This window comes from Syngnathus typhle, linkage group LG21, assembly GCF_033458585.1.
Source record: "Syngnathus typhle isolate RoL2023-S1 ecotype Sweden linkage group LG21, RoL_Styp_1.0, whole genome shotgun sequence".
NCBI lineage: Eukaryota > Metazoa > Chordata > Actinopteri > Syngnathiformes > Syngnathidae > Syngnathus > Syngnathus typhle.
The window spans coordinates 4268940-4292357 of NC_083758.1; the positions used below are offsets into that span (position 1 = coordinate 4268940).

The 23418-nt window shown below is 44.3% G+C and overlaps 1 protein-coding gene across 1 annotated transcript in view; it reads right to left on the bottom strand.

Annotated features, from left to right (window-relative positions):
• Positions 1-1178: 1178 nt before the first annotated feature.
• Positions 1179-23418, bottom strand: part of grm8a (glutamate receptor, metabotropic 8a) — an 88744-nt gene continuing 66504 nt past the window's right edge. Inside the window, exons 7-14 of the mRNA XM_061269040.1 lie at positions 17742-17945; positions 11261-11400; positions 10163-10309; positions 8865-9286; positions 8016-8382; positions 2487-2627; positions 2308-2410; positions 1179-2160 (exon numbers count right to left, since the gene is read on the bottom strand). Coding sequence (XP_061125024.1) covers positions 2111-2160; positions 2308-2410; positions 2487-2627; positions 8016-8382; positions 8865-9286; positions 10163-10309; positions 11261-11400; positions 17742-17945 — 1574 coding nt within the window. The 3' untranslated portion in view covers positions 1179-2110. The remainder of the gene's footprint in view (positions 2161-2307; positions 2411-2486; positions 2628-8015; positions 8383-8864; positions 9287-10162; positions 10310-11260; positions 11401-17741; positions 17946-23418) is intronic.

The window sequence follows — 23418 nt, forward strand, 5'->3', positions numbered from 1 at the left end:
ATTTAAAGAATAAAACCAATTAAAAAAAAACAACAAATTGCATTTTTTAAAATGATCATGTAAAGTAAGCCTTTAGAAAATCCCACATTTTTTTGAGTAAAAAAAAAAAAAAAAAAAAAAAAAAAAAAAAAAATTTATCATGTATAGTTAATTGTTTTAAAAAGTAACCATAAACAGTAAGGCTTCTTAAGACATTGATCACGTTAAGGCGTACGACATACTATACAAGGCGTTCTGAAAACATCTTGGCTTATTTTTCTTGACCTCTCCTCAATTTTTCCTCAGGAATGAATGCCTGTTTACGTGTGTCATGATTTCATAGAACAGCATTTGAAATGAAGGCACGTGTCTTTGACAGAGAAACTAAAAATAGGTCGTGGCAACTTGCGGTCAGGTTAAATTCGGGCTGGTGGCTGGCTGCAGCTAATAAGATGATTGATGACTAAGGTTGAGTCATCCTGACATGACCTCTCATTGTTGTTGTCCTTCCCATCCTCCGGCACACAAAGTCTCGCTGAACAGAACTTTTAGAAAAATAACATTTTGCAAAGAAAAATCGAGAAACACTTGGAGACTGTTGTTTCTTTTGCACGCCGTGCGACGGCCACGACCTGAGCAGCTGAGAGGACAGAAACAGCAAGAGTGGAGGCGCCGCGGGGAGGCGGGATGCGAGATGAGCAGCGGGGCCTGTCAAACTATTAACATCACGGCGTGACGCCAGAGGCGACACGGAATGTAATGTTGATGCCTTTCAAAAAATCACTATACATAGTAAGGCGTGTTGTGTTATGTGTTTGTTGATTCATTTCTTAGAAGTTACTGTATAATGGCGTTTGGGAAAAAATATTTTCACGGTTATATTATAATCCATATAGTGGACACAATTCACTGGAATAGGAAGTTTCGAAGTAATTAGCATTCACATCCAGAGCTTGGTAACCTTTCCGTCTTACCATATCTTCACGGCTAATGACATTTCTGACACGTCGTGCGTGGACACAGTCCCATTTACATCGGAAATTGCATCCAAGCTGCTCCGGGGGGGAGGGGTCATAGCGCTCGGGTTGAAGAGGAGGTCAATTATTACAAAACAAAATAGTGTGCTACAAATATCTACACAACTGTGGCTACACGTCTTTAGTTTGCTAGTTTTATTAGCCAATGAATCAAAGAGCATATCGGTGACAAAATACGACATTTGGCTCAGAACTTTTAAGCTGGAGTAGACAATAGTAAAATGTGGCCAAACAAAACAAGCTGCCTGCCCGCAGATACACTAATCACATGCACACATACAATTTAGGGGATATTATGTCGTGTTCCCCCCAGTTTTATCTCCGATTCATTTTAATTAAGTGGGACACTGCTTTCATTTACTCTTTGTAATGTTTTGTTTGTGTTTTTCCTCCCCATTAGTTTGGCGTAATCTCAGAATCGCGCAGGCCGACACTAAATTTGCATTCTCATGACAACAGCTAGAATAGATTATTGCTTTTTTTTTTTTTTACTTGGATCAAGTTGGCGATTTGTTCCCAGGCAACTCGGAGATAGGCGTTTTTGAATTTGTGGAGCTTTAATAGCGAAAGGTGAAAGCAGAGCAATCCAGGTATTTGCAAAAACATTCCTTTATTATAAATAAATCTCCTTTTGGTATCAAAAGCGGCATGCGTCACCCATGTTGTGTTACAGGTTCACAACCCGGTAAGCCAAGACAGTGGGAGGGAACACTCATCTCAGTATGCAAGGACAATTCATCGACAACGGTGAGACAAGAATGGAAAAACTTCTCACGACCACAAAAATACTAACAATTAGAGAAGAACAACAAACATGTTTAGTCTCATAGATTTCTCTTTTTAAATAACTATTTCTGGCCCTTATGCATACAATGTTTCTGTATTTTTTTTTGTAGTCCAGTCAAGGCTTATATCACATTGTCCTTTATTTTTATTTTTTTTTAAACATAAACTTTTAAACTTACGGTTGGACCAGCGAATGGCAAGAACACCCCCCCCCCCCTCCCCATTTAAGTGAAATGTTACAAAATGTCTCATGCTTGGATTCTGCCTGTTGGTCCATTGGTCCGCTAAGCTTTTCATCTTGTCTGGTTTCAGGTGGCGTGATTGCTGTAGCTGACATATGTCGTCTTCGTAGATGAAGCTGCGGGACAAAACAAGTAACTTTCTAAAGGCCGTGCCTCGGTGAACAACTGGAAAAATAGTTTGCAACTGTTTGCAACCTTTTGGGAATCCTGACGAAATAGCAACATTTGCTACGGGAATTAGCAGCAGTAAGAAGAAGCCTTACTGTTGGTCTCCATGCTCTCACACAGCTCAGTCTTCACTTCCCCATTGGGCCGATCTCCCTTCTGCGACAGCTTCCCCGACATGGCGGCGGCGGTCACAATGGCCTGCGCCGTTAGGATTTGGCAATAAATTCAAGTGAGGCTCTGAAAAAGCGCCGGGCGCAGACTTTTGTTTTTTTACCTTGAAACTGCGCTTCCGTTTGGGCACGTTCTGCTCGGGGTGGAAGAGGATGATGTAGACTTTGGGCATGTAGAGCATCCCCAGGGAGACGGAGGCCGACAGACTGAGCGAGACGGTCAGGGTGGTGGTTTGGATGTACATCTGCAAAAAAAAAAAAAGCCACAATGGCCGTTTAACTCAATGGGCAGCCATCTTGATTGGAATACTAAAATGTGAATAAATGATCAAAACATTTAATTTGAAATTTTAAGAGTCCCCTGAGCCTGCAGATACGATTGTATCTTAAAATGTTGGGCATTATTCAGATTTCCAAGAAGTTTTTCGTATCACATGTTACCACAAGGTGGCGCAAATCTCCTGCAAACTTTTCAATGGAACAGCTGCTTTGTTTAGAGTTTACAGAGGAATTTGCGCCACCTTGCGGCCACCTGGCCATGTGATACGCTGTTAAAAAAAAGTTCGTGAAGATTTGATGACTGCCCAATGTTTTAAGGGACGATCATATTTGGAAGAACTTAAATCAGACAGGCACAAGTTCAAAAAACGGGAATAGGGCATGGGAATGGGACTTTAACTTTTTAACTTTTAGTACAAATACATTTCACTTACTCATTCAGAGGCACATTAAAGTATGCAACGGGCACAAACACATTCCTCGCTGTTTTTATTTTGCCTGGGCTAAACAACCCCACACTTTTAAGGTTTATTAGCTTCCCATTTTCAGGTGACAGCAAGTGGTTCCACAAGGCAAAATGGCCGCCTCCTGAGATGCATTTCAAAAAAAACAAACTGGTGGAGTCATAACCGGCAAACTCACAATTACTCAAAACATCGTGTTTAGACGAGTGGGGAAGCATAAATTCTCAGCAAGCCCAAATTCTATTCATATTGCCACCACCGACTTGATTACACGGGAGCGTTTTAATTGCCATCTCGAGAGGAGTCGCCGTCTCTTGTGTCAATGATAAAAAAGTGCTCGGGCTGATTTAACCTTGTTATTTTTTAATTAGCGCTCAGAGTGAAGCCTCCAAGCAGACTTTATTACAATGCTCCGCGCAATCATGACAGAACATGATAGTTGCGCTCCTCGTTCAGAGGCCCTTAAACGGTAAACGCGTGTCCTAAAAGAGAAAAAAGGAAGCGTTGTGATGTTTTGTCCTCGTACTGTATTGGATTTCAGACAATCTAATGTGCCCGCGACTATAAACGGGATAAGAGCTCTAAAAAAGTCGGAAAGTCGTCTTGCTTAATCCTTACTCTCGCTTTACAGCAATTTTGTTACCGTGGCGACATATCTGCGAAGCGTATTAAAGTCAGGGCGCGTGATTCGGATAAAATCTAATTCCCGTGAAAACGTGCAGAGTCGTCGAGATGACGTCAGGATACAAAAACGGCCGCATCATCCGCAAAAGTGGTGCCTTGAGATAAGCGGGAGCACACTTTCATTTGCATATTTTAAAAAAATAAAATACTTTGGCAGATAGTGAACAATTCTCCGGAACAAGACTTCAAGCTTTTTTTTTTTTTTGCCACTCCCTGTTAAACTTTGTTATCAAACTAAATGTAACGTGGTGAGAATTATCTTACTAAGTCACTTAGCTTAATGCTAACACGCGATTAATAACGCTTGCTGCGCTGTGGTAGCTTTAGCTTTGAGCGGCAGATATAACAAATGGCAGCAACACTTGTAGACAGACAATATAACAATGCTAGCAGGGTTATATTCTTTATCTTCTGCAAAGAACAACAAATGACTACAACTGACTAAGCGTTTGAGCCATTTTATATACATCATACTACCCCCTGGTGGCCAAGGCTGAAAAAGCAGCACCGTTTCCATTGAAACGAAGCAGAAAAAATGTGGCTATCAAATGCACGCCAGCTTGCTTGAATGTGCGAGATCCTTTTAAAACTGTCATCACGCCTCCCCCCCCCCCCCCCCCCCCGTGAATTACCTTCTGTCGGAGGCTGCTAAAATTCACTGGCTGAGCAAATACCGGGAGGGGAAGACAAAGCTGTGATGCAACAGCTGCCTGCACGTGAGCCAAAGTCAACCGAGACAGGTCGGGAACACCTGAAAAAACTCGGGAGAAGAAAACTCCCACGATTCGCTTGCGTCAACCTTCTTTCGCTCCTATTTCACTCTTTGCATCATTTAGCATGGCGCTAATCCGTTTAGCTGTCCTTGGCAGGTGCCTGTCCCTGCGACAGTATAGGAAAGCCTCCGGGCCCTGCGGGGGAACTGTACGGCCATTCTTATTTGCGGAGCGGGACCGAGCCGCTCTGTGGATTTAATTGACAGCGAGTACCCGTCTCCCACCGCCCGCAATGGGACCACTCATCATTTTAATGGGAGGCTCGGGAGATTTGACTTGGAATTCATTTTGTAGAACGAGACAAGTCATGATGGGAGCCATTTTGATTTGATTTATCTTCCAGAAGCTGCCATTTGAATTCCGCATTGTCTATTTGTCCACTTCGTTAACCTTTACCGTCGTTAATAGCAAGCGCTTTACTGAGCTCATTGCTTTTTAGGGTCAAGCACAACAGGCTGATTGGGAAAGCGGTTTTCGTAAAGGTCAGACAATTATGAAGAAATAGAAGAGACCACTTCTCTCTTTTCCTTTCCTGTTTGGCAACTGATGTTGGTTAAAATGGTTTAGCAATAACCAAAACGATAAAGAAAACATTCTATGTCTTACTATTTTCGATATAGTTTGAGGGTGACATTAAAGTTTCATCCCTCCGTTTGTTTCGGACTCAGTGATGATTACATTGACAAACTAAATGACTCCCGTCACCCAGTTGACATTTTTTTTTTACCTTCAATATGACACGGTGATATTAAAAAGAAAAAACACAGGCCTAATAACTCTACGTTATGTCAGGGCATCGCTTAATTGGGCCCCGGCGTGGCCGCCGCTGTCCACGACGGCTTCATTATCTTCTACAAAAGACTACTTAGAGATTTCCGTCTACTTTGTGTGGATGTAAAGGCTTCTTTATGTAAACAAAAAATCTTTGTGCTCTTACTGGACACAAGATGTGAGGAGGCCCAGCCTCCCCGCTTTGTACGCCGCTGCTTAAACGACTGCTTCAAATAAATAATTCAATGACATTTTTTTCCCTGCCTCTTGTACACTTAGTTTAGTTTCCCCGAGTTGATTTCACCACCCTGTCTGCTTCTCCTTTAGCACTTCACACGACTTTTGGATTGATTACTTTGGCGAGCCCTGCTTCGGGGATCGGATTGGTCACTCGCTCTCCACAAGGACCGCAGCCGCCGCCATAAATCTATCTGATGGATTTGTGTGGAGCCTCCGAGAGATTGGACGCCATCCGTTTGCTGTTCCCTGCTCAAAGAAGGGGAAGATCCTGATTACGTGCGTGTCCGTACTAATCTTTTTCCTAAAAAAAAAAAATTAAAAAGAGAGAAATGTGCGCTTGACTCACGCTACACACTTCACCTCTTCTCCCCTGTGTAATTCGTCGAGTCCCTTCAACCTCGCCTCATTCCTCCCATCCCACCTTGCTATTACGACACTCGCCGCTCTCATCCCTCCCGGCGGCACTCGTCCCGACCCACTCGGAACGCTCGACGCGGCTCTGAGTTACGGCGGCTACGAGAGAGATGAAAAACCAAGCGAGATGGGAGAGGGGAAAGGTGTCAAGGCAAGTATTGTTTGGAAATGGGTCAAAGGGAAAGATTTAGAAACTTTCTTATTTTCTCCAATTCTTTTTGTGCATTCCTCATCACGCTTGTGCTTGCCTTCCTCATTTCCAGACGTTACTTCCAGCAGTCGGGGAAATAACATGCAAATGACTTGGCATTAATCCCCAGCCAGCCTTCTATGCACAAAAGCTACGTGCCCGAATTCTTAATCATTCTTCAAGCGTAAATTATCCCGAATTAAAGTAGAAACAAGTACTTGGGCATGGATCAAGATTCAAGTAGAACTCAGGCAGCATAATTAAAAAAAATAAAATAAAATCATGGTCACAGTTGCGCAGGAAACTGTCATTATTTGCAGAGGATAAAGAATATATGCCTCAAATATAAAAAAAAATATTCATTGCAAGTTGTGTTAGCATGGCTATGTGATAGCAATAAGCTAACCCTATAAGGCGTTTGTGTAACTAAATTGGGATTAAACTCTTTTGTTTCATATTTAGTTTGACAGCAAACTTGAACCGGGAGTGGCATTAAAACGCTTACAGTGGCATCGTTTGTCTTCGTTTCCCGTGAGCTCGGCATGACGTGTCAAATTGCTCCGCGGGCGTCTAATTCCGCAGTAAATGTGAGTAATCGAGCACAGATGACTTCTGTCATTGGCGTTACGACAAGCTCGGGCGGGAAACGGTAGGTGATGACGACGGTGCCATTTCAACGTTGATCATAATGCGAGGCCACCTGAGCGGAACTCGACTCATTAAAAGCAGCCCCCCCCCCCCATCAGCGAATCACATCATTACCTGTTTATTCCCTCTCAAGCAGCCAAACGCCTCACATTGGACACCGTATTCCAATTAGAAGGGACACATAAAAGCGTCCACTTGGTGGATATCCCAATTACACACAGCACGCCGGCGCACAAAAACACACAAAGTCGCACACTCTAATTAGGCGAGTAAACGTCAAGAGAGCCGATGTGAGAATACGCTGGGGTGCGTTGCCTAAATGTATGCGAGGTCATGACCTCATTAGGTTGTGGATCAGCAGGAAGAGAAGCTTGGAATATTCCCGAGGAGGCGTGTCCCGGCGGATTTATCGAGTATCAAAACTAAAGTTAGCGACAGCGTGAAAGATGCGGGCTCCTAAGTTGCCACGGTTACAGGGCGCTCGCTATCCCGTATGAGCGCTTAGACATTGTTTCTCTGTCAGCGCCAGCCTCCGGAGAGAAATGGGGCCGGGGTACAGGGGAGAAAAAAAAAAAAAGGGATGAATAATAAAAAAATATATCTATGTAATAAAGGCTTGAGTGACACTCCGAAGTAGGGAAATCTTTTACCCGCCGGCTCTTCCTCGGTAGGAGTGGGAGGCAAGTCGCGACGCTTCAGCGGACTCGACGGGAGCGAGCTAGTTTTGAAGAGGAAGATGACAAAATGGGGCGGACTGGTGACATTTTCGAGTGCGCGGCTCCAACCAAAAGAACCCTTTGGCTTTTTTGAAGTTTTATCTTAAAACACACAATTTTTAGATGCCTTGATTCACGTGCAAATGGAAAAACTACACGCAAGCTCAGCCGATCAGACTTAACATATTAGCAGAGCGACGACGGCCACAACATTATCGCCTTAAGCCGCGTATTTGATTTCCAAAGCCCGTTTCGGCGAGGGAGAGAGAACGCATTCGTTCCGCACCGGCCACGGGCGAAAATCCATAACTGTAAAATGAAATGTAATAACGTTGTAAAATACGCAGGGGAGACTTTAGCCGTACCCACGGGAAGCCCATAAATGCATCGTGACCACTAACCTGTCGCTAACTTGTTGATAGGCACAAAAGTATTGGGACACGCAGGTGCTTACCCTCTCCGCAGACTGCGACGTTCCAAAGAAGATGGGGATGAAGGCAAGCCAGATGATACAGGTGGTGTACATGGTGAAGCCGATGGGCTTGGCCTCGTTGAAGGTCTCGGGGACGCCGCGTGTCTTGATGGCGTACACCGTGCAGGTGACCATCAGCAGGATGGAGTAGCCCAAGGAGCAGATGAGCGACAGATCCGAGATGTCGCACTTGAGGACCCCGCGCGCCGACCTGGGGTCCTGGGTCCGCTGCTCGCCGTAGTCCACCACAGTGTGCGGCGGGTCCACGGCGAACCATAAGAACACACCCAGCAGCTGGACCGAGATGAGGGAGAAGGTGATGACCAGCTGCGAGGCCGGGGAGATGAACCTGGGACGGGGAGAGAGAAAAAACGATGTTGCTTTCTGTGGGTGTCAAAAGCAGGATGGACAGGAATGAGCATGTCTTCAGCAAAAACAAGGCAATAAGAAAGTAGGATATAGTGTGCTGCCCTCTAGTGGTTGATGGTGAAATGACACCCAAAATTAACAGGAGGCAGAATGAAATATTTATGGATCTTTTGTGACACACCCCCTGGAACTTTTCAGTCTCAGTCAACAGTCAGGTCAATTTTAACGCTGGCGAGGAAACTGCTGGTCTCCTGCTGGTAGACACTTGAACCTGACGTCCATTAAAGCCGACGTTAACATTTCAGCCGCTGCGTTGACGCCGCCTGCCAGGAGAGTCTCCCACCGAGCGCAAACGGTGATCCCGAGTTCACGCCTGATACATAATGTATGACCAAAACGTAATGATGAATAATGACGGCAAGTCCGGACAGACTGAGGTGAAGAGTGAGCGGCGGTCTTCACCTGGGCGCCGTGACCGACTTCTTGCCCTGCTCAAAGATGCGGTGGATCCTGTTGGTCTTGGTGAGGAGTGCCGCGTAGCTGAAGCACATGCCCAAGCCCAGGAAGATCCTCCGCAAGGAGCACACGCCAACGTCCGGGGCGGCTATCATCAGGAAGGTGATGGCGTAGCACAGGAAGATACCTGTGAGCAGCACGTAGCTCATCTCCCGGCCCGAGGCCCGGACGATGGGCGTGTCGTTGTAGCGCACGAAGGTGACGATGACAAACGACGTGGCGATGATGCCCAGCATGGAGAGGAAGACGGGGACCACGGCCCACGCCGAATGCCACTCCAGCTTGATGATGGGGATGGGGACGCAGCCCGTGCGGTTGGCGTCGGGTCGCATTTCGTACGGACAAAGCTCGCACATGAACTCGGAGGCCTGCGGAAGTACAGATACGTACGTGAAACAACAATCTAGGGTTCAAAGTATTAATTCAACTGTCAAAGTATGAAACCAAACCTCATGAAATATAGTTTCAATCTCATCGCTCGGTGTGTGGCGCCCCTAAGAGCTAGCTAGCGTTGGTGTGACTTTAAAGCTATTGTTGAGCTAACACTGGGAAGAGACTAACAAAATCTGCTAAATTAGCTAACAACAACAAAAATAAACACACCTTGCTTGTTTGTACGTGTTCTTTCAGATTAGACAGAATTTTTGTTAGAATTTGTGCAATTAGTCAGTGTAGCTGACAATCCAGTCTAAGATAGCTAGCATTAGCGTGACTTTTCTCAAAACACCTTAGCAAATGATGGAAACCTACAAAAAAGCTAAATTAGCTAACAACAACAACATCAATAAATACACCTTGCTTGTACGTGTCTTTCTTTTTAGCCAGAACTTTTCTTGTCAGTCTAATTAGTATCAAGCAATATGTAATGCCAGCCATTTCTTTTGGGGTCTGCCATGTATGCAGTGCAACAACGCACCAAAGGTCATTATCTGCTCCCGTCAAGTTACTTCTATGGGGCGGCGCATGTGGCACATTACTTTTTCTCCGCCTGCTTTATTGTGGCGTGCTTGTGTTTTGTCATGGCGCCATACCTAATTCCACTCAAGTCCCAAATCTACAGTAAATGTGTCAGCACATTATTGATCTGCTTGCTGCTGCTCGTGTCAGCAAAATGAGTATCGATCTCCCCCCCTGACAATCGTCAAGTTGCTGTTATGCTTGGAAATTTTCCTTTGACACATCAACGCTGGAATTGCGCTCGCTTATGGCGTCTTTGTTGACTGGTTATTTCGTCATCCACGTACCTGGTAGTGGTACCCCTCGCATCGTTCGCAGTGCCAGCAACAGGGTACCCCCTTCACCACCTTCTTCCTTTCCCCGGCGCGGCACGGGAGGCTGCACACGGAAGCCGGCAGCGATGGGTCACCCCTTTTCCAGCGCATGGCCTCAACCTGCGAGGGGGATGGCAGCGGGGGAATAGAAGAGCCGTCAGAAATGCTATCAACCAGTTTAAAAAAAATAAAAACATCACGGGAGAGAATGGAGAAAAGAAAATAAATCTGCGTCCAAATGACATCTTTGAACTGAATTTACAAGTGGCGACGCTAAAATGAGAATTCAAGAGTGTTTCTCATCCGCCGCTTGGCAGTTTGCTCTGGGGATGCAAATATAACTGTCAAGGAAAATAATTACTTCACGTCCTCATGTGTCGGCGCGTGTGCAGGAGTGCAAATGAGAGTGCTTTGGAAAGTTTTTTGAAACATCTCGCGCCGCATGATCGCTTCTGACAGACTACATTCCCCTTATCTGATTCATCCCTTATTCATTGACTTGCCAATTTTGGGGCAGATAAGAGTAACTAAAAGGATTTTTACAGTGTTTAGTTTTGCTTTTGTTTTGCTTTAAAATGTACAGATTGTATTATTCGATGTGTTGTTTATATCCAGTTAAATGATTACATCAGTTGCTAAATCATTGGATATAAAAATGAAACATGAAACACCTAGCAAGTGTATTTGGGGGGGGGGGGGGGTCAGTGCCCCCGCACCCCCCCCCTCTAGCTCTGCCAGTGTTTTTTTTTTTAATTCCCTTCTGGAAAAAAACATTTCAATGATTTATCTTGGTTTCATTTTCTTAACACGACAAAAACCTGGTTTCAACAGGGGTGTGCAGACTTTTTATATCCAATGAGCTATCCTGTTAATGACTTGATATCACACCTGCCAGATTTATGCACAATAACAAACCATATGTTCTATCACACTCAGCTAGGCACCCATCATGCAGAAAGCATTTATTGCCCATTAGTCCTCTCATCTGTCTATTTTATTTTATTTTTTTAATTAATTCCTGTGTGGATTTTAGTGAGTTTTACACTTGCAAAAGTAGTGCAAAACTCTCACCTTGAGGTGCAGTTTGTTGGTCCAGGAGCCGATGACTCTGTACTCGGCTGTGGACCTGTTGGTGATCTGGTACTGGAAGATATCGTATCTCCCCGGCGCATCTCCGTTCTCGTTGAAAACCACAGGCGTGCCGGCACTTCCTGAAAGGGAGGGGTCGGAGTTTAATATACGGTCCTAATTAGCCCGCAGCAGTCACTTGAGTAGGCCGCACTCCAAAAGTTTGTGTTTTAATGGCTAGCATGCTATATTGCACATTTGAGGGACGCCGGGAGCCTCATGATAATATTCTTATGCGATTTTCACTAAAGTGCTTTTTCCATATGCAGGTAAGCAATATATTTCGCGTTCCGCCAAGTCTTGGCTTCGCTCGGCTTACAACGGAAACGGCATACGTGCTCATGTGTGAATAAATACACGCATGAGTCCATTTATGGCTTTGCTTAGTTCGGCGCCAATAACCTTTATTTCTCTTTTTGTTCCGTTTGGGCTGTCCCTTTTTATTTTTATGGCGGCGCGGGCCAATCGGATGGCGGACACGGACGGAGCGCAAGAGGAAATCCAATTACGGCGTACATGCGGAGGAAGCGCCGCATTATGGAAATAAAAGCCGGCGACTATAAGTCATTGATATGGTGGGATGCGGCTGAGGATACTTAAATCGGAAAACAATTGGAGAGGCGTTGAAAGAAGTTGAAGCTTGGTCGCGCTCGCTTTGGAGGCTCTTAGGTTCCGCGCTGGCCGTTGACGTCAGCGCAAGTGGGAAAAAAAATTGTCAGATGAGAAATGATTCACCACAGCAACCTTGCAAAGTACATTAAAAAGATATGATCTTTTCTTGCCTGATATTTGCCGTCTTTTTTTCGAAGCGAGAATTATTCCTGCCCCGCCCGCCGTGTTTACCTTGAGCCGAAGACAATAATTCAATCTTGAGCGTTCATTTCTGGCAAGGTAAATAACGGTGTGCTTTTAGAAGCTGCGACAATTTCTGCAAATTGACACAGCGGCCGGCGGCCATTATGTCGGGAAAGCATGCCCGTTGACAAGCTCGCATCATTTCTCGTTTCGGTTTTGCTCTCCGGCTGTCATTTGCTTTATTCAACAGGACGGAAAAGGAAACCAATGAGACGACTTTCAGCTATTTTGTCTCCAGTCGAGGGGGAAAGCCAAACATCTGGACAACTGCAGCCTTTTGTAATTTTGCCATTTACACATGGACATTTTTTTGCAAGTCTGTTTGGCGGTTTCAAAGCCACTACTGCCTGGGACAGCAGCTGCTTCTGCCTTATCATATTCTCGCCTTTCTATTCCTCCAGTGCGTCTCGCCTTAACTTTTTTGTCTTGCTTCATCGCGTCGTTCCCCTTCTGTACAAAAAAAAAAAAAAATAGAAAAAAACATGCCCATTGTCTCGCTTGCTTTGCTCCGTTCCTCCCCACAGCCAACATTCTCAAACCCCTTTTCAAGCCTTCAGCCTCAGTGGTATTATAAAGCTTGTGTGGGCTTAACTAAGGCCAGTTTGGAGGACAACCAGAGTTCATTATAGGACAACAAGAAAACCGGTTGTACTGTCCCATGTTCAGCAATGTACACACAAAATGGAATAACCTTGTCCGCTGAGCCTAATAATAATAATAATAATAAGAATAATAATAATAGTAATAATAATAAATTGCAAGTTGTCGTATAAGCAACAAACGTTGCAGCAACACATGTAGCTTAATGCTAACTCATAATGAGAAACACCATAGGCGAGCTAACGGTGCTAGCGTCAACACTGTGGTAAAAGCTTCGATTGTCAAACAGCAGCAACAAATGTACAGCTAATTGAAAAAAAAATACTCCTGGGCATATATTCTTTATCCTCACTTAAAACAACGAACGTCTTTTAATTACTGCCACCTGGTGAGGAATTGTAACCAACGTGTTTTTCTAATTGTCAGTCTTATCTTTGTGAGTTTTTGACCGTTTAAGCAGTTTCCCCGCTGTTGTCGTTATTTGTCTTGGCTGCTAATCTTGCCCAAAGAACATGAGAGGCGAATTAAGCGCCTCTCAAAAGTTTTTACTGTAGTGGGATCGATTTGGCGTCGTGACGCCGCCGCCGCCAGATGCTGAGCAAGTTTTTTGCTGGCCTGCCTCCAATCGCTCTCAAGGCGCAAACTGGCAACAGCTCCGCATCGGTAATTTCTCAAGGCCTTCCAAACGCTATTTGCCTTCACCTCTGGAAGCGGCGGAGAAAAAAAAAAAAAAAAGGTAAAAACCTTGAAAATGCAGCCCAGTGATGTAGTCACCGCTTCAGTAATAGGTGAGGCAGAGTGTGCAAACATGATGTCAATAATCCCTACTTAGTTATTACCTGCTGCTTGTACAAGAGCAGCAGGCAATAAGTAGATTAAATGTCAGTCTGAGGTGTTATTAATAAAAAATGACATCCACTCAGTGGCAACTGAATCAGGTCCACAATCTAATGACGCCATACTAGTTTATAGTATTTCTAAAAATATTAAAAGTAATTCCGTCAAACATGGCGGTATGTGAAATTGGCAGTTTTGATTCTTTGGACGACTGAAACAAAGATTTGCGTACTGTGTAGCAACATTTCAGACAGTTTTGGACAGAAATAACTTGACATGCCATGAAGAAGGATATTTACGCAGAGCTCCAGGCAAGGATATGCTAACTGAATGCAAGTTCCATAAGAAGAGAGACACGCGAGAAGGCAATATTCTCACTCGCACTGCATTCATTCATTCATTCATTCATTCATTCATTCATTCATTCATTCATTCATTCATTCATTCATTCATTCATTCATTCATTCATTCATTCATTCATTCATTCATTCATTCATTTAAATTGTCTTCATTGATTTATTTGTCTGTTTATTTATTTACCGTTTTTTTCCATGTATAGTGCGCCCCCATGTATAGTACGCACCCCTAACAATGGCATGCTGATGCTGGAAAAAAGCTTGTACCCATGTATAATACGCACCCAATTTTTATGAATTTTTTTTAATTTTTTTTTAATTTTTTTTTTTTTTTTTTTTTTTTTAAGTCCCAAAGATCGTCACACACGCAGGGAGGCAATGGGTCCCATTTTTAAAGTCTTTGGTATGGTCTTAACTAGGCTGGATGTCATTTTTTTTGTTGGCGTTGATTTCTCCGACTGCCCCTAAACGCACCACCGCGCTCCGTGCGCACACGGCGGCTCTGTATGGGAGAGACGTTGAAGAGGAATAAAAACACCCTTGGAAACCAAAACTTGCCCCTCGTCGTGACTCGGAGCCGCAACAAATGTTTCGGATTTGTGTAGGGTACATTGTGGCAGACGGCAAACTAGCAGGTGATCGAGCGAGCGTCTGATACAAGAGCATTGCGGTCGTATGGAGCGTGTTTGAAATGAACAGCAGAGACGAAAGGAACAAGGCAAAGTGTTGTGAAATAAAATATTACCTGTAATACGCATTTTGTTATTTGCTGATTGAAACTGCTAATTAAACTGTGAATTGAAACTAATAGGTGGAGAACTGAACTCTCGCTCTTTATATAGCTGACGTGTCTTGCGCAACCGTTCTGCGCATCTGTAATGGCGGCCTCCGTATGACGTCCGGTCCGCGATGGAGATTAAAAAACAAACAATATTTGACAATAACACACCATCGAGGATTGCACCATCGCATCAAACGATGTGTCGTCAATTATGAATTTTACTAAGTGTGTTGGGCAGGATGGCTGAATGCGATGCGCGATTGACAACAAACAAGAAGAAAGGTGAGTTTTATTTCGGGGGAGATTTGTCATGTCTCGTCCCCAGTTTTGCTATGTGTCTAGGTTGCCATAGTTTCTGTTCGTGTCACCCCGCTCTTCCTGTGTCACCTCAATCGATGTAACGTGTTTTGTATTTAAGTCCTGTCTGCCCCTTGCTCACCGTTGGATCATTGCATGTGTTACTGTCATTCTGTTCCTGTCTTTGGTAATGTCACCCTGTCTTTTTGTTCCACGACTTTGTCGGTCAGTCCTGTTGTTGGTTTTGTTGTACCATGACTTTATTTAAAAAAAAAAAAAAAAAATTAAAAAAAAAAAAATTTTTTTTTTTTTTCTTTGTACCCATGTATAATACGCACCCCAGATTTTAGGACAATAAATTAGTAAAATATTGCGCACTATACACGGAAAAAAACGGTATTTCATTTTTTGAGCAATTTCAATATCAGGTACAGAATAAGATTTATTTGACGGTATCGGGTACTCGTGGAGGCTGTCGATATCAACTACGATACTTGATGAGATTTCCTACGTCTCTCTCTCTCTCTCTCATTATGTCTTAAACTTTGCTTCTCAAAAGTCAACGTGCCCCGGCAAAGTGCTCATTAAGTCCTCAAGTCATATGTCGCTATGCCAATGGCGCTAAAGGGGTCGAACATTTTCCGTGATCTTTCCCCATCAAGTTGTTACGGACGCCATTTGTCGAAGAAGCTGTCCGTCACCTCATTACGTCCATCGGCTTTATTTCTTCACGAGGTCAGGTCACTACGGTCACTTTGGCTTGTTCTTCCTCTTCGAGATCGTTCCCGTCAGGTTCAAGCAAGTAAATTCCACTATTACGGACTACCGCACGACCTCCCTCAGGTCATTACGAGGAGGCAAGCTTCGTCTCCAAAGCACAATTTGGCCTGCATGGAATTCTTTCATATCCGCGCAGAAGTTGATTTCCGGTGTCCCGCCAGCCGATTGAATTATCATGCCGGCCTTCTCAAGGAGAATCACATTATGCGCTTCTGTTTCATTTGGCTTCACTCCTGTATTCTCTTTGTTGTCACACTTTTACGGAGGCTAACTAACACTGGCAACGTCGGCATCAGATGGTGGCACGGACGAGCCGTCGTCATGGTAACAAGGAGGGGAGGGGGCACGTGTGTTATGACAGGCAGGAGAGTAACCAAGGTCTTTGTGCACTGCGGTTAACTGAAGCCGCCACGTCGGGGAATAGATGTTTTTTTCTATTATTATTATTGCGATTTAAAATGCAATTATTTTTTTAAAGCTGACTCAGCATTTTTTTCCCTGATCACTTATTTAGATGCTACACCAACAAATACATAAAATATATCGAAAATTCCAAAATGAACTAATTTTAAAAAAGCAGCGCTTTGAAAATGACACTGGAATTCGATTGTCGTACGAAATAAATGCTCCAATGACACTTGGCCGTTGACAGACATCAAGTGAAAATTCATCTCGACAGGCATCCTTTCACTTCTAAGCCGCAAGAAACGGCGTTGGGAAGTGCGCAATGACTTATTTACTCTTTGACGACGTTAGTGTGAATTATACATTTTACGGCGCCATCAAAACATGGCGGCCTCTGTGATTGTAGCAGCGTGACACCGCGGCTCACTCACCAGACGGCGGCTGCGATACACCATTGATTTTCATTCTACTGCCTCAACACGCTGCCGGGAACGGGCGGGCGCGGTGTGTTGTGCTAACTGAAGTCACTCAAAGGGGTTAAGGGAGGATCTGGCGCTCGCTAAGCCGCCAGTAACTGAAAAACGCCCATCAAGTCCCTGTCGGCAGACAGCGGCAGAATCCAAATCCACTTTTGTTTCTAGGAAACACTTTTTTTTTTTTTTGGAGAGTTCTCATCATATGAATTCCTCCCTGCGTGTCTTGTTAACTAAACGGAGGCCATCTACGCCGCACAATGCTTCGGGGACCCCCGGAAATGAAAAGTTGGCAACGACATGGGGGTGGGAATAGCAAGCCGAAGAAAACCTTGCTAAAAATAATACTATAAAGCGTCTGATATTATTTAGGAGGAAATGAGGGAGCCCAATTAAAATTGTCTGGAGGGGGAGGGGCAAACCACAAAGGGGAATGAAAGATTTAATTCAGCACCTGCGTTGGGGCCAAATCTGCTGTTTATTTTTGAAGAAACTTTTCACGTGACAACTTGGGATGAGTGCACTGGTGACAACTCATTTACTCCTCATTACATGCCCAGACCTTGGACGTATAATTATATATTTCTATTAATTATATCCCCGCATCCTGCTAACTATAATACACGAGATTGTGTCGGCCGTCTGAAATGACACTCTTGGCGCAATTATGAAGAGGCTGCAGTCAAACAAATGAACTGCCGGCAATCCTGTTATATTTCTAATTGCATTACGCCGCTTTCATTTATTTCAATCAACCAGGCGGCGAGGAAGAGGTCCGGAGAAATGTTTTATAATATCGCACCGCGATGAATGGATTCTAATTATTTCGTAATAGATGCACGTGCCACACCGGCCGATATAAATGTTGGATTAGAATTCAGCCTTTAATTGTTTCGCTTCGAAAATGATGGCCGTCATGGAACCGGCACAACCAGAACATTAGCATCGCCTCGAACTCAATTTGGGTGCTGTGACTTTCTGCATGGCTGACAGAACGCTATTTTGTGTCAGTTACATTATATTTATATATCCCAACTCACCGTTGAAGTTGACGGCGCGGATATGGCTAAGCAGCTCCTTCCCGTCGATGCTGTTAGCCATGCGCGGGCACAAACCCAGGTAGCCGTAGCATAGCTTGCGGTGCATGTGGTGTAGCGCGTGGGCCATGGCGTACACGGCGTCCATCACAAACTGCACCTTGCCTTCTTGTTCGTAGCTGGAGTCGCGGCCCACTTTCTCCAAACCTGTCGGAAACATTTTGCATCCCGCATAAACATGGCGGAACGTACTACAAAACAAAGGGCAAATAAGCTGTGTTGAATTATGAATATGGCAAGTCCTTGGATGGAAAAAGCACTCCCTGTGGTCCATTCATGCCCCGGTTGCACGTGGAGATGCCCTCATAATGGCGTTTTCGTGTACGACGACGAGTTCAGGACACGATAAACGTGTGGCCGCGTTTTGAACCCGACCATATGTCTCACGTTGTTATCTGACCGCCCTAATGTACACGATATAAGGCGCTAAAACATTGACATGGTTTCTTCAGCCGTATGGAGGATTGCATCACTATTTTAGGACTGCAGTGAATAATTAAGCACAACAAGAAGCAATTAAAAACATACATTCACTACAGTTGGCCTTGAAGTGTCATCCTTGGCCAATGTGGCCCATTTTAACTTTTAACACACAACTGCTCGCCTCACAGCCGTGGCCCTTTGTTGTGTCCCGGGAAGCAGACGGCAGAACTGTAATTGGGTCTGAAAAGAAAACATTCCAGAACACCGATCGACAAATCAACAAAAGGCCCTCGAGCCGGCTGCCGGGTGACGTGGCGCAAATCGCAAAGCTAATTACCCTAACGGGTTATAAATAACGCCAAACAAGGTATTCATACGGTGACTTAGCTGCTCAAAACACAATTATCGGGATAGCCCGGCTCTCCATCTCCTGAGCAACGCTTGCTCGCCCACCTGCTAGAATAATGTTTGCTTTTCCAAAATCATCACAGAATACTGAAAATGGTCAGCAGCAATTTAGAGAATATTATAGAAAATGGACTAAAGTAGCGGTTGCAAGGTTAGCATGGCCAAAAGTTTTTTAGCTATTCATAATAGTCGTTCTTCAACAAGGATAAAGAATATATGCCAGTGAGTATTTCTACATTTGATGCTCAAACTTCCATTGCTACACTCTGATGGTATTCGTTAGCTCGCCTATGGAGTTTCCCATTGTGTGTTAGCATGAAGCTAGCAAACTTAAAGGCAATGTCGCTTTAAATGCAGGTGTAAAATGCAAAAAGTTTGAGAAGTGTGACTCTTGACCCCGTTCTATGTGTAAAGGGCCTTGGGATATTTTCTGTAGTGAATTAGCTCCATACAAATAAAATTGCCTTGACAAGTCTAATTAATCCGACCTCCAGAGACAGCTATTCAGATGCAGTTTTGCTCCCATGAAATATTGTTACAATTATCTTTCCTGACCTTTCGCCCCTGAACTGCTTAAGTAACAAATTGTAGCCATTCATTCGCACAACAGTTCCGGCGCGGCGTGCGCGTTGCGGACGTCACGCTCCGAGCGGCGCAATGTCACCCAATAACGAGAATTCCTGTGCCGCGAGGACAGAGTGAGTCATTTATCAGCATTTTGCAAGAAAACGCAACCGTGCCTCAAGACGGCTAAATGGTCGTCCTTATGAGCGCCGCCACCGTTTCTATGGATTGCATCAGGTGTGCATGTTTTAGCGGAACGCTCGAACCACGGTGGACAGTAAAATTAAACTCCACACCACATCCGTCCAAAAAAATGAACTTTGCAACTGTACAAAGTGCCTCGTGCTATTTTTGACCTTGAGTGTCAGATTAAAATCAAATCCAAGTGGATATTTATGAGAGTCCAGCTACTATCGACTTCATCGCATTGTGACCTCCGCAGATGAAATCTTGTGTCATATTCAAACAATATCCATTTCAAGGTGCTTCTCGAGATAGAGAGCCAGGCCAAGGCTGGATTTTGCCGATTTGTAGAATAACACATTATACGGACTATTAGCACATTTTTGTCGGGAATGGCAGGGCTGTGATAAAAGATGATGGCAGCTTATGTAATATTTATCTTCTTTGTCTGGTTTCTTTTCACTCTCAATGAAGATGCACCATAAGCACCGGAGATCTGGAGTCAGCATGAGGGGCCAAAAGAATAATCTCATCCATTTCTCTCTCTTTTTTTTTTTTTGTGATTAAATATTTGTCTTATTCTAAAACATGCTCGTTATCCAGTAGATTATATGGCTACACACCTCGTTTGATTCTGGAAGGTGTTGGGTAGCTTCATACTAACAAATAATGAAAAATATCATTAGACGGGTTAGCGGAGAGCATTTAAGCAAAGCATATTTGAACACAAACGGTGGAGCAACACATGTAGACAATATATTACAAGCATGTCTTCTTTATCCTCTGCAAAGAATGGTGAGCCAAAACGTTCCACTGAAACAAGCGAAAGCTTTGATATTCTAAACACTACCTTGAAAAATCAATTAAATTTTTTTTTTCTTAATACTGTTGTGCCGTTGTTAAATGAGGTTTAGTTAGGTAAGCTCGGTCAAAAAGTCGCGGCGGCGCCTTGATGGATGCCTTCACGGCCCAGCGTGCAAAGCGGTATTTACGTTTGCCGCGCGTGATTGATGGCTTCGCGCTTGACGGCCCGACTAATGATTTCAACCAGCTCCTTAATTAAACATCAATTAGCAGCGCAAATTCAATCCGCACCTTCTCCATTTTGGCCCATTAAAGAAGCCTCTCCCTACCCCAACAGAAAATATATATGACAGTGTTTTGTTTATCGGATCCATTAGGAATAAATACAGAGGGAGCTAAAGTGAGCAATCTTCCGAATAAAGCACACAATCATTTGGAATGGTCATGAATACATTTACATTGATTAACTTTTCCGCAGAGACGTGTGCCCGCCGCGAGACAGAAACTTTGACCATTTTTTCATTCATTATTATGATGAAGAAAATTAAAGTAGAAATGTAATAAAAAACGAGTAGGATTCTAATTCCTCCAAGAACGACACAAAATTGTCAAATAAACAGGAAGTGTCCGCTAAAAGACTGCACCACTTTCTCTGACTAATGCCACGCTGCTGACATGAGCATTTAATATATATTACATGACTTTGTTATTATGCGTATATATTACGGCGGATACAAAGAGCTTCAATAAAATATTCATGAGTCATTATTCCTATTATGCTGCATCACCGTGCCGAGCTCCACTGTGTTGCCTTTCTCAGCGTGCCTTCCGTTTCACTTGATTCCCCGTTAGATCTCGCTAGCTGCGCCGCGACTAGCTAACAGGAACGTCACGCTGAGGGATCGCCTGTTTGATGCCAAACATGAGAGTAAAAAAAAAAATAGGGAGTGGCGCAACACCAACTCAGTAGCGGGTATCGCAACGACAAAGGTGGAGGCAGACGAGGAGGACGAGGCGAATAAACAAAACAAGAGTGAAAACGTATTCAAGTGAAATCGCATTAGCTGAATAGCAGCTTGCCGCACTACGGAGTGCGTGCTTGTGTGTCGAGGGGCTTTTTAGGGAAAGAAACACAGTGGCGCAGTGACAGAAGCGTAGCCTAGGGACACGTGGCGGAGACGGGAAAATTACAATAAATACATTCTAATGATCACTTAGGCAGAAAGTTCACTTCGAGTCAACGCTGAGCGTTTTAGTGGGATTAAAGCCGTTCATTGTGTCTCGGCTGCGGGACTGAAGAAGCACCACAATAAAAGCAAAGCAACAATCTTGACAGGTGTATCTATAGTGGGTATTAAAAGTCTACACACCCCTGCTCAGGTTTTGTTTTTCATTTTCGTCCCTTTCCATCCCAACGTGGGGAGATTGTTGTCATGTGTACTTAACAGCCAGCAATTCCTGCAGCGCCTTCGATATTGCCCTCCTTCCTTTTCATCAATTTTGAAGTGTGGTTCAGCCAGGCCTTTTTTTACCCCCTCCACTTGTGCTCCAAAAGTATGTTGAATCCCTTGGAAATTATTTTGTGCTCGTCTCCTGGGCACACAGAGTACTCCCCAATGAGATCTCTTTACGGGGGACACTCTCGATAGACTCATAGTGACGACAAAAATAGCCTCCTAGAACGTCTGAAGTTTAATCAGACGCGCTTTGCATGGTGGCACAAGTGTGCTGACTCAGCAGGAAAGAACTCCGTTACATCCCCCAGTTACATGAGGGTGTGCGCACTTGTGCAACCTCGTTATCCCAATTTTTTTTTTTTAAATCCATTGAAGGGTGTGTAGACTTTTTATATCCCCTGTATAATCTATAAACCCAGTGTACATCCTTTTCTTGTCTCCCGAAAGCACTCCTAAGACATCGCGGCGCATTCGCGTCTTTACGACCATCGTGATCGATGGATGTTTCAACGGGGACGCGTTGGACTACAAAGCATAAAGCAAACGGTGTGTGCACACGCGTGCCCCATCCGGGCGGGGCGTCCATTAGTCACGCGTGAAGGCGAGCATACCGTGCGCGTCCTCGACGGGACTGAGACAAAAGATAATTTGGCGGTGTCTAAACGGCGCTTGAGCTAGTGGGGGGTGACGACAAATGCAACGTCTTTGCCTGCGTGGCCACCGTTGTGTATCGAGACGACCATCTGTCTCCGTGCTTCACTTTCAGGCTTTCACAGCCCGATAAGCCTGCAAGGGCTCTCCCCCACCCCCCAATCCACCTTGTTAGCATACGCTTGATTTGCAGCTACTTCAGAGTGTGCCGCACGCACACCGCAGAGGCACTGCTAGCAACGGGGGGGCTTTGTATCTTCAAAAGCACAGCGCTTCTTAACAAAAAATGAAGTTGGACGCATCAAAAGTTGGAAGAATTGGGTTGATGGACCAATCCAATAAAAAAAAAAAAAAAGCAGGTTTGATGTTATATAATTCTCAACCCCCCACCCCCCCCCCCCTCCTAACCCTTCCCATCTCCATTAAGTGCTGCTAGATGACCTAAGTGAGAAGTTATTGGTTCCACTGACCCAGCAGGCAACACTTAAACACATTTTCCTCTATACATTACGGAGACACGAAACATTGTAAATGCCACAGCAAGCAGCTCAACAAATTGCCTTTTAAAAGCACTCACTCAAGGTAAACTCGCTAACAAGCTAGCTAACACCGGACTGACACTGTTGTGGGTTGGGAATCAACACTAATTCACTACAGCGCCCTCTGTCTGCCAGAGTTTTAGCGTATTCAAATGTATTGTGACAAAAAAAAAAAACCTCTCACAGCCTGCTCAGCAACACTCATTTAGGTTCAATGCTAGTGCTGTTAGCCAGCCTATGGTATTTTGCATTGTTACTAGCATTAAGCTAGCTGACTTACACCAGTTCTATCATTCAACGTGTAATTCTTTTTATGTCATGCAGTAACCTTCATCTGGGACTGCTGATAAATTACTTGTAGGTCGAGGTGTTCAATTTAATCTTACTTTTTTGGGGGGTTTTCACACATTTCACTTTGATTGAAATTAACAGCACCTCTTCACTTCCCCCAAAATGACACTCTTGATTTTCTATTTGCTTCCTCCCGCAGGCCATAATAATCATTTCCATATGCTCGCCATCAGGTGTGTCGCCGCGTTGACCTTGACCAGAAGGCGCTCGCCGACCGGCGTTCGTGCGCCGATGATTCGG